Genomic DNA, 12,027 nt, shown 5'->3' with positions numbered 1-12,027 from the left:
ATATTTAAACGTGTTATGAATAAAGCTTGTTTTGTTAAAAAGATCCCCAATTTGTCAGTGGAATTACTCCTGGAGTAAAGCATTCTTTCCTCATATTTATGCCAAAATAGAAAAATTGTTGGGGTCTAGTCTGGCTTCATAATAACACCTTGGGTTTTCTGATCTGGCACCAGTAGCAGTCCCAGTTTCATTCCTTCACTTCCAAGAAGTTCAGAATTAAACAAGGGATGCAGATCTACCTGCACAAGCACAGAACCACATCGACTTACTCTTCTCTGAAAAAAAATCACATTATTCCATTTGTTACTCCTCACTTTCCTCAGACCCATTTCCCCTGACCCTCCAAGTGTGAGAAGCTATAGACATTGCCATCATTGAGATTAACTATTCAGTTATCTCTTCAGTTCCCTCCATGAACTTGCTCTTGCTCACCAGGTACCCCCTGCCCAAGCCTTCAACCTGGATCACTACCTAATTAGTCTTTTCAATGCTTTCACGTTGTCCCCAAGTGCATAGTCTGTATTTCTTGCTGCCGTGATCCCGTTCCTGTGATTCTTTCTTAAAGTTAATTTATCGGATGTGGGTGTTGCTGACTAGGCCAGCATTTATTGCCCATCCCTAGTTGCTCTTCAGTAGGTTATGGTGAGCTGCCTTCTTGAACCACTGCAGTCCCCGAGGTGTAGATATACTCAAAGATCTGTTAGGGAGGGAGTTCCAGGACATTGACTCAGTGACAGTGAAGGAATCGTGATATATTTCCAAGGATGGTGAGTGACTTGGGGGGGTACTTCCAGGTGGTGGTGCTCCCAGGTATCTACTGCCCTAGTCCTTCTAGATGGTAGGTGATTGAGGGTATTACTCAGGAGCCTTGGTAAGTTCCTGCAATGCTTCTTTGTAGATGGTAAACATGGCTGCCATTGTTTGTCGAGAGTGGAGGGGGTGAATGTTTGTGGAAGGGGCACCAATAAGCTTTGTCCTGGATTATGACGAACTTCTTGAGTGTTATTGGAACAGGTCAAATGCTGCCTTGATGTCAAGAACATTCACTCTCACCTCACCTTTGGAATTTTGTCATGTTTGAACCAAGGCTGTAATGAGGTCAGGAATTGACTGATCCTGGCAGAATCCAAACTGAGCATCAGTGAGCAGTTTATTGCTAAGCAAATGCCACTTGACAGCACTGTTGCTGACTCCTTTCATCACTTTTCCAAATGATTGAGAGTAGACTGATAGGGTAGTAACTATGATGTGGAGATGCCGGCGTTGGACTGGGGTAAACACAGTAAAAGTTCTCACAACACCAGGTTAAAGTCCAACAGGTTTATTTGGTAGCAAAAGCCACTAGCTTTCGGAGCGCTGCTCCTTAGTCAGGTGAGTCGATCTGATACGCTACATGGGAGACCATGCAGATGCTATGACAACGGATGAATGAACACCGCTCGACAATCAGGCAAGAGTGTTCTCTTCCTGTTGGGGAACACTTCAGCGGTCACGGGCATTCGGCCTCTGATCTCCAAGGCGGCCTACACGACAGCGCAGAGTCACTGAGCAGAGACTGATAGCCAAGTTCCGCACACATGAGGACGGCCTCAACCAGGATCTTGGGTTCATGTCACACTATCTGTAACCCCCACGACATGCCTGGGCTTGCAAAATCTCACTAACTGTCCTGGCTGGAGACAATACACATCTCTTTAACCTGTGCTTAACCCTCTCTCCACTCACATTGTCTGTACCTTTAAGACTTGGTTACCTGTAAAGACTCACAATCCAACCATTATTTTGTAAATTGAGTTGTGTCTTTATATGCCCTGTTCCTGAACCGAAATCCCACCCACCTGATGAAGGAGCAGCACTCCGAAAGCTAGTGGCTTTTGCTACCAAATAAACCTGTTGGACTTTAACTTGGGGTGGTAACTGGCAGAGTTGGATTTGTCTTGTTTTTTGTGGACAGGACATACCTAAAGCAATTTTCCACATTGCCAGGTAGATGCCAATATTGCAACTGTACTGGAGCAGCTTGGCTATGGACATGTCTAGTTCTGGAGCACAAGTCTTCAGTATTGTTGCCAGAATACTATTGGGGTCCGTCGCAATTGCAGTATCTAGTGTCTTCAGCCGTTTGTTAATACCACATGGAGTGAATCGAATTGACTGAAGACTGACGTTGGGGACCTCCGGAGGAGGCAGCAATGGATCATCCAATCAGCACTTCTGGCTGAAGATTGTTGCGACAATACCACTACACCACCTCCTCTTCTTGACCCACCCAACTTGCCTCTCAGACATTCTTGGTAACTGATAGTGTAAATTAGTCCCTGCTCTCGAGTATACAAAACCATCATCATCTCCTTTACAAAAACCACGCTAGACCATGTAATTGCAAACGGAATCATCTCCACTTTCCTTTCTTCTCCAAAGTCCTTGAGCATGTTGCCAACTCCAAAATTTGCCCAAAATAATGCAGTGTTTGAATTTATCCAGTTTTCTACTTGTCACAGCACCAAAATGGCCCTAACCAAAAATTATAAATGATTATTCTGCGACTGAAAAAAGTAGCACATTATTCCTCCTCAACTTCTCAGCAATCTTTGCATAGTCAACCACATTACCCTTTTCCAACCCCTTTCTTCTATTCTCCAGCTTAGTGCAAACGCCCTCGTCAATTTCCATTCTTAACTGTCCAATTTCAGCCACTCACTGCATCGCCAGCAATGGCTTCTCTTTCCTATTACCTCTAACATCACTCAAAAATCTATCCTGCGTCCCTCTCCTTTTTGTCACCTACTATCATTCATTTGACAATATGGTCAAGAGACATGAAGTCAAGTTGAACATATGCACTAAAACCAGTCAGCTATATATTTCCACTGCCATTGAAAAATTTCATGCTGGACAACAATAAAATAAAAGCAATGACTTCACTATTAAAACAGGTGTAAACATGTTAAAGGAATGACTTCTGAAGAAAACTTTAATAGATTCTAATCAATCATCAAAACCAAAAAAGGGCATTGAAGTTTTTTAAAAGCGTGATAAGCCACATCAGTTTCATTCAAATACAGCATATTTTATAAATCAGATCATAAGTACATGTTCATAACTTCCACTGTAATTATGCCACGTTTACACAATTCTGTACTATTAAACATCATCAGATATCAGAAAAATCTCTTGAAGTACTTAATTTGGCAAACTGTTTAAATATTGATCTTACTGAGAACAGCCTCAGATATCCGAGTTGTAGAACTAGTATAAGTCAACTAGCTATAAAGTAAGATTAGCTTACCTCACTGCATTGAAAACTTCACTTTTACATCAAATGGGAAAAGGAAGTTCACAGTAACCTAATTTACGGAGTTACAAGTGAATTAGGCTTGCCGTGACCCTAATTAATTGTTTAAATCCCAAAGCTCTTACCCTGCATGATGGTGGAACTTGGTCCCAATATTTTTAATAAATGCAACATTCAAAAAGTTCTCCTTCACAATATTCTCCCTCTTCTGTTCAAGGTAGTAACTAATCTCTGGGTATTTTTCCACTTGGATCAGCAACATTTGATATCAAGTTCCCTCTGTTCAATGTTCATCTATGAGGTCAGCCATCATGTCAGCAGGTAATTTATTGGATGTAATTGTCGTTAAGTTTGATTGTACTTTCATCTAACGTTTATCTTTTCTAGCAGGGTGCACAATATATTGATCAGGTGAACCCTGGCTATGTTCCCCCTCTCTTCTCCAGAGAGATGGAGGCAAAATGCAATTCACTAATTGCTACCAGACATATATCTGCTAACTCAGCAAGGGATAAAACTTTGGAAATTCCCTGTCTGTATGACTCAACACTAAACTAACCCCCCCCTTTTTTTTTACATATATCCACTCAGCCAGAGTAAGCTAATGCACATTTTATTTAAATCTCCATGAAGCTGCCTTTGTGCCAGAGTGTTCATTTATTATGCTGCTTTTAATTAGTCTCAATGTGTGACAAACAGTAAAGATGGACTTGAGAAAGAATTTCTTCTCTCAAAGAATGGTGAATCTTTGGAATTATTTTCCTCAGGAAGCTGCGGAGACCAGGTCCTTGAACATTTTCAAGGCTGAGATCGATAAAGTTTTTAAATCAGTAGGGGAATTAAGGATTATGGTGATAAGGCAAGAAAGTGAAATTAGTGAGTGTTGGATCAGCCATGATCTTATTAAATGGTGGAATAGGCCATTCAGCCCTTCAAGCCTGCTCCAACACTTATTGTTAATGAAGGAATGGCAATATATATCCCCAGTAGGGATGGAGTGTGACATGGAGGGAATCTACTTTGTGTGATAAATATTGTGCATAAACCATTCTAGCTCATAGGTGAGTTGGTCTAACTATAATTATGTCCCAAAGTTGTCTTTGAGACTTCAGCTCTTCACTTGTAATCAAAATGATATTCAAAAGATGCTAAACATAAAGGTTATAGGACCATAGAATAAGACATTCTAGTTAGCTATACCTCTCGAAGAATGGCAGGTTTTAATTCAGATTCACCTTGAATCCAAGTCATGATAACTGCACTTCTTGGGTTAATGTTGAATTATAATCCATTCTTTAACCAAATTTAATTTTAAAATATTAGTCTATTGAATTATTAAACCATAATAAAATGTTTTACAAGCTACTTGCAAACCAAGTACAGCTTCTTTAGATTGCAGGGAGCTAATTTTATTTTTATTCTATTTTATCTTCTTTCCTGAAGCTGTGACTTGTTGCAATTCTATATGGACATAAAGATTTTAGGTCCCAGGGAGCAAAATTGTTTCTATTCACTGCATATTCAGCTCTCCTTGGCATTAACATTACTGAATCCCCCATTAACATCCTGGGAGTTACCACTGACCAGAAAGTCAACTGAACTCACCATATAAATAGCTTGGCAAGAGGCCAAGAATCCTGTAGCGGGTACCTCACCTCCTCACTCCCAAAGTCTGTCCACAATCTAAGACACAAGGAGTAGGATGGAATACCCTCCACTTGCTTGGATGAATGCAGCTGTAATAGTACTCAAGAAGCTTGCCACCATCCAGGACAAAGCAGCCCACTTGATTGTTTGTGGAGGGGGTGCTATTCACTCCCTCCACCAACACCACACAGAAGCACAGAGTGTACCATCTACAAGATGTACAGTCGGAACTTACCGAGGCTCCTTAGACAACACCTTCCAAACCCATCACCATTCCTATTTTAGGGCGGCAGCAGATACATTGGAAGACCACCACTTACAAGTCCCCCTTAAAGCCACTCACTATCCTTACTTTCACTGTTGCGAGGCCAAAATCCCAACAGCACCGTTGTGTACTTACACCTCAGGGGCTGCAGTGGTTCATGAAGGTAGCTCACTCGCACTACCAACTCAAGTGCAATTAGGGATGGGCAATGCTGGCCTAGGCCTTGAATGGACTAGGTTTCCTTGAATGAATAAAAAGTATACTCGCATCTGGGTTCAGGTGCTCTTTCTCTCCCAAAGGCTTCCTGTATAATGTACCATTTCTCGTCAAATATTAGGTGAATGAGTACAAGAATCTGTTTTCTTTTCCTGTCAAAACAAACAGCCAACTCCTGTTTATTCCTCCCTCACACAACATGGTTAAAATTAGAAAATTGCCAGAGAGAATCATGGCACAAACTTGTGCTGTACTGTTCCACAACAAAGCTTGCAAGAAACTGATAGTACATCAGCAAGTCCTTTCCCAGCCTAATTTTGTTTGCTCTATTATTTTCAATCACTGAGGATAATGTAAATCTAAATAATTTCAATGCATCAGTATTTTACACATGAGCTTCATTTGTGCCTTGAAATGGGAAAAACAATATAGAAGGATAAGACAGACAAGTTAACTGATGGTAAATAACAGCAATGATACAATTCTACTATATGCAAGATGGAAATCAGACAGCAAGTCACAGAAAAATCAGGACATTTATTTGGAGTTGCTAATGATTACAGGTTTACATGAAATTACTTTGAAATTGCAACTCAAACAGGGCATTTGACTTAACGTCAGTGTTTACACTGTGCCTATAGAATAATGACAATAACCATTAACATGGAAGTGATTTCCACAGCCTCGGATTTCCCTGCTCAAAATCTTATACTTAATCTGGTATCTGTGGTCCCATGTTCTTAACCCCTCAACTACTAAAAACAATGTGTCTATCTTGTCTCATCTTCTATGATAAGCACAATCACATTGCCCTGTGATTGGCATTGTTCAAAAGTAAAAAAAACAATTCAATTTTTAAGTCTTATTTCGGTGGTATCCTACTATACATTGGACCATCTCAAAAGCCTCAATATCCTTCATATAGCACGGAGCCCAATATTACACAATAGAAATTTAGTTGAGATCTTATTAGGGTTTTTATATTGGTTCAACATTACCTGTTGGACTTTACACCCTATACTTTTTAGGCTAAAATCTTAAATACTATTACTTTATTTGCAGCCTTAACAACCCAAAGTGTTACCTTTAATAACGAGTGATCCTGTACCCCGATTTTTCAGTTCCTACACAGCATTTGGTCTACTTATATCGAGATGAATTACATTTTCTTTTTAACCAAAATACATCAACTCATACTTACTAACAATACATTTTATTTTAGCTCAATTCTCTCATCTTATTAATATTCCTTTGCAGTTTCACTTGATCTTCTGCAGAATTAACTGTACCTTCTAGCAGTTGTAAACATTGTCAGCATTCCCTCTAGGTTTATATCCAAATCATTTACACAGCGAACAGAAGTTGCCTTCACTATCCACTTTCAACCACTCTTAAGAATTACCCACAATTTTTAGCATTTTTCTCTGTTCTAAGTAATCTTCTCTTGTAAACTCCCACATGGAATCTTGTCAAAGGCTTTCCTAAAGTCCTTGTACATCACATTCGCTGCATTTTTACCATCCACCCTGTCTATCATCACCTCACAAGATCACGATGAGGTTTGTCAAACACAAGCATCTTTTGAAATCTGTGCTGATGACCTCTCAATTATATTTTTCTTCGGATATGCAGTATTTTCATCTTTTCATAGAATCATAGAAACCCTACAGTACAGAAAGAGGCCATTCGGCCCATCAAGTCTGCACCGACCACAACCCCACCCAGACCCTACCCCCATATCCCTACATATTTTACCCACTAATCCCTCTAACCTACACATCTCAGGACACTAAGCATGGCCAATCAACCTAACCCGCACATCTTTGGAATGTGGGAGGAAACCGGAGCACCCGGAGGAAACCCACGCAGACACGAGGAGAATGTGCAAACTCCACACAGACAGTGACCTAAGCCGGGAATCGAACCCAGGTCCCTGGAGCTGTGAAGCAGCAGTGCTAACCTCTGTGCTACCGTGCCACCCCTTTTATTAAAATTTTCCATATTCTGCCTGAACTCCAACCAGGAGATCTGCTTCCTAATATATCAAGTGATCCCTACACATCCACTCTAGCTCATCTGCAATCGCTTTATGATGTCCATCATCCAACAATACTATATTGATCCCTCGTCCTGCTGCCTTCCAATTTGTTCCCGGGAACAGATCTCTTGTAGTTTTTAAGATCTGATTGTATAGATGTAATACTGATATTTTATTCTTCAGAGCTACTTTTTAAAAAGAGTTTGTTTTACTACTCCAATTTCAAGCACCTCTTTTTTCTTATGATCTGTACGTATTGTTTTAAGCCACATTTAAAAGGCCTCTATTTTCTTCCAGAGATGATTTATTGTCCAGATTTCTAAGGCATATAGCAAAGTGGATAGAATGTAACACCTAATGGGTTTTTTCCTTATTTCAAGCTCAAGTTTTCTTGTTGTAAATACATCTTTCAGTTTAACTAAATTACTTCTGGCTATCTATATCCTTCTTCTGACTTTGACATCAGAACTATCATCTTCTGTTACTATTTGTCCCAAGAAGACAAACCTATTTACTTGAACCAGTGTGACACCATCCATTTCAGTCTTTAGTTTATTTTAATGTATTCCTGCTAAATACCATAATTTTTATCTTTTTGGTGTTGATACTTTAATCCATATTTTACTTGATCTATGATATGTTGTATGGCCTCTTCTGATTTTGCAAGTAGCGCTGTGTCATCAGTGTACTGCAAGTTTGTTATCATCTTGCCTCTAAATTTTATTCCTGGCAGTGCATCTTACTCTGAATGTTTGTTGTTTGTCTAGTTTGAATAATTGTGGCAACAGTACACAACCTTCTTATCTGCCTGATTGTCCATTTTCTAGCCTGATGTTTGCTATTTGGAATAAAGATTGGGCTATAAGCAAAAGTCATGCTTATGGAAATATTTGACAGTACACAAACATAAAATTAATTCCAGGGGCAAAGAGGTTTCTTGGCATAATGATTAACATACTTTTAAAAATCCAATCATGTCTCAGTAATAAGCCATAACTTTATTGGTGATTTATAATATTAAAACTACAGCATTCAAAATTCAAAAATTTTGTTCACCCTAATTTCTACAGATTGTTAGAACAGCTCATCACAGAAAGCAATTTCTGGATTTCTCAATTTACCACCCTTGTGCAGAGGTCAGAGGTTGCTGTCAGTTTCACATGCTAAGAGCCATGTTAATAGTTTACAAAACATTACAACAAGCATTCTATTAGAGTTGGAAAGTGGGATTAGACCGGGTGGTCATTTTTTGGCCGGCACAGGTAATCTTGGCCAAATGACCTCTTTCTGTGACATAAATCTGTGTAGTTCTACCCATAAAATCTGGGCCAACATCTTTCTTTAACTTTAAGCTCCATAAAAACTTCCTGGTACATATCACGCACTCACTTGCTACCAATTCAGGATTCATCATATTTTCAATATCACTCTTCAGTAAAGATTAGTTTTAAAGTTATTGGTGAATACCCCTGTAATTTTTTTAATATTCTCCTCAGAGGAAGGTATCTTGCTTGTAACAATTGCACTTACTTTCATTGATTTGCTTGTAAAATATTTTTGGTGATTTATTACCTTTCCATATTCCCTCTTAGCATAATTTATCCTGCTCTTAAATCCATTTTCTCAATCTCCTTCAATATGCTTTAATAATTTTTGTAGTCTTCACTAATCCCCTTCATTAGTGTTGATTGATTTCTAACCACTACCTATCTCTTCATTAGTGTTACATCCTTGGCATCTTAAAACTAAATGCAATTCAATTATTCTGTACTTCTGAAATGTCTTATTTTTAAAACATTTCCACTGTTGCTGTACAGTTTAATGTGCCATTGTCTCCTTTTACGTCAGCTCAGTTGGTTCACCTTGCATCTTTCCAGATCTGTCCTAATCCAATCTGGGGGTATTCTAGTTTTTGGACTGATTTTTTTCCCATTTATACTTGGATCTTAAACCTCATCATATTTTTTATCACTGTTCCCAAGGTGCTCACTCACACTTAATTCATAAACCTGTTCTCATTACTTATAGGCGTACCTAGCAATATGTCTGCCTTGTAGCTCTACAAAAAAATTGCTTGATGGAGGCATTCTTTACACATTTTAGAGATTCCATTCTCTCCAATGTCTTCCTTTCAGTCCCAATTGATAAATGGATAATTAAATTCTCCCAGTTTTGTTTCTGTTCATCTCTCAGTACTGTCTGGAGACTTATCTTTCATATCCTTTCATTAAAACGGGAATAACCATCAAAGGTCACTGATAGTAATTAGTGGCCTTACTTGTCAGTCAAACATGGGTAATTTAATAAAGAGAGCAATAGTAAAATTACCTGAGTTGGAGTCAGGGAAGGATAAATAACAAATGCTCGTTTTCTGAAATACAAAGAAATGTACTTTATGATATTACACTAACAATTCAAAATGAGTAAAAAGACGGTTTGCAGTGCTAGTTATACTAACCTCTTTGTCAGATAGCTTTGCATGAGGGGGATATATGACCTAGAAAAAGGCAACACATTATGTAAAAGCAATATTAACATTTTTAAGAGACATGCCACAATAGTCATAGTAACACAATTCGGAATATCTGTTACATGTTATATTACATCATTAAAAGACGAATGAAATAATATCGTGAAAATAAAAACTATCTTTTCAGTACCAACAGCATGAAGAGTAAATACTGATTGTTCTCATTCTTTCCTCCTGGAAAGAGCAATATAAATTAGAAAACGTATTTATTGCTTTATTCTATTGTAAAATATTCAGAAAGAGAAATAAATGCCAGTGTACTAATGCATTGTGCTGTAGAACATGAGCACGACTCCTGCGCTCCACAACATAACTTGCTTTATCAGTCATTTGAGGGATGTGTTAAGTTGAAATAAGGGCCCAAGTTTTGTGGTCAGCAATGAGTTAACGACACTCACTGTTCATTATGCTTAGATCTGCCTACAGAATGTGTGAGAGTTTTTACACCGCAGCTATCAGACAATCAAAGTAGCAGGAAGCCCTCAACAAGGGCTCAAGAGTCTATGAGAACAGGGCAAGCAACAGCAGCCTTTTCAACCAGATTGAAGACTCGTTACTAGAACATCCAGAGTTTAAAGTAGTTATCCAGAGTTTAAAGTAGTTAAGCGCAATTAAAATACTGAATTCAATGCAAAATAATGTGCAGAAATCAAAATTAAGAGAAAAGTTGAGATTGAAAGAGAGGGAGCTAGGAGACAGAAAAAGTGGATTTTTAAATAAAATCTCCAACAGCAATTAAAATCTCAGTGATTGAGATTTCACACTTATAGAAGCATGGCAGTAAAGACTGTATAACACGTTGTTAAGTATTCACTTAAACTGGAATGGACAAGCCATTGCTTTTTCTGCGAGTTTACAGAGTATCCAGTGGAGAAATACCACAACTTCACACCCTTCATATGTCTGAATGCTGGTGGAGGAGCAGATAAAATCAGACAGCAACTTACTAATTTCTGTGTTGAACTGCATATGTGGATGCGAGAAATTGCTGTCTGATTTACCAGTGAACAAACAGAGACCCAGAAGGTTCTTCCCTTTTAGGAGGGAGAGTTAGTCAGCAGTCCAGTCACAGTATGCTATTCTTGACACAGATATGGTGGCCTAATCCAGGGCTATAATTAGCAAAAATACAGAAGCAAACAATCCTCCAGGCCCCTTGACAGGTAGTGGATGAGAAAATAAACTTGCAAGAGGAAAACTTACAAGCTGTATCATATCTAATGTTATTTTATTCCTGGAATTTTTTTAATTGATCATACAATTACCAGACTGTGAATTTTATTCACAATATTGTCCAAAAAACGTCCTTCATTTCAATTCAAATACAATAGTTAGTAAATGGAATTGATTAATATAGTCTGCAATAAGTGTATTCCATAAGAAATTAATATCAGAAAATCTGAAAGGCTATTTAATATTTGGGGCTTCGCAAAGATGCCTCAAATACTTTGTGCACTATTTTTTTTAGAATACATTAATTCACATCAGCAAACCTTGTAGTTAATTTGCATGCATTAAGGTCCCAAAAATTGAAATAAAATTGATAACTAATTAATTTGTGTGGTGGTGTTAGTTGACATGAATGTTGGCTTGAGCTACAGATGAAAACATTGTTTTTTCTAAATGGTTTCATAGGTTCTTTTAACATCTACACTATTTAAATATTGGAACAGGCAGAAGAGATCATGATTTAATGTCCTAACCAAAGGATGAAACTTATGAATCAGCATTTCAAAATGTACAAGTAGTAAGGCATTGCCATTTTGTGAGGTACTGTGGTCAGCAAGCACAGGAGTGATGGATGAACAGAATTTGTGCGAGTTAGCATTTAGGCAGCAGATTTGGAGGAGCTGAAGTTTATGGAAAATGAAATTTGTTAATCAGTCTAGAGTGCACTGGAATAGTCAAGTACAAAGGTAACAAATACATCAATGAGGTTTCAGGAGTAGATAAGCTGAAGGGTGGGCAGATTGTGATGATGTTAGAGAGATGGAAATAGGCAGTCCTGATGAAGAAGAATGTGTGTGGAGCTTCAT

At 38.3% G+C, this 12,027-nt stretch overlaps 1 protein-coding gene across 1 annotated transcript in view; it reads right to left on the bottom strand.

Annotated features, from left to right (window-relative positions):
• Nucleotides 1-12,027, bottom strand: part of dennd6a (DENN/MADD domain containing 6A) — a 96,051-nt gene that overhangs the window by 75,587 nt on the left and 8,437 nt on the right. The window contains exons 2-3 of the mRNA XM_078209590.1: nt 9,920-9,958; nt 9,790-9,832 (exon numbers count right to left, since the gene is read on the bottom strand). Of these exons, the coding sequence (XP_078065716.1) occupies nt 9,790-9,832; nt 9,920-9,958 (82 nt within the window). The remainder of the gene's footprint in view (nt 1-9,789; nt 9,833-9,919; nt 9,959-12,027) is intronic.

This window comes from Mustelus asterias, chromosome 3 (assembly GCF_964213995.1).
Source record: "Mustelus asterias chromosome 3, sMusAst1.hap1.1, whole genome shotgun sequence".
In the NCBI taxonomy this organism is placed as follows: domain Eukaryota; kingdom Metazoa; phylum Chordata; class Chondrichthyes; order Carcharhiniformes; family Triakidae; genus Mustelus; species Mustelus asterias.
Note: the sequence above shows the minus strand (reverse complement) of the source record. Positions and strands in the feature narration are given on the sequence as shown.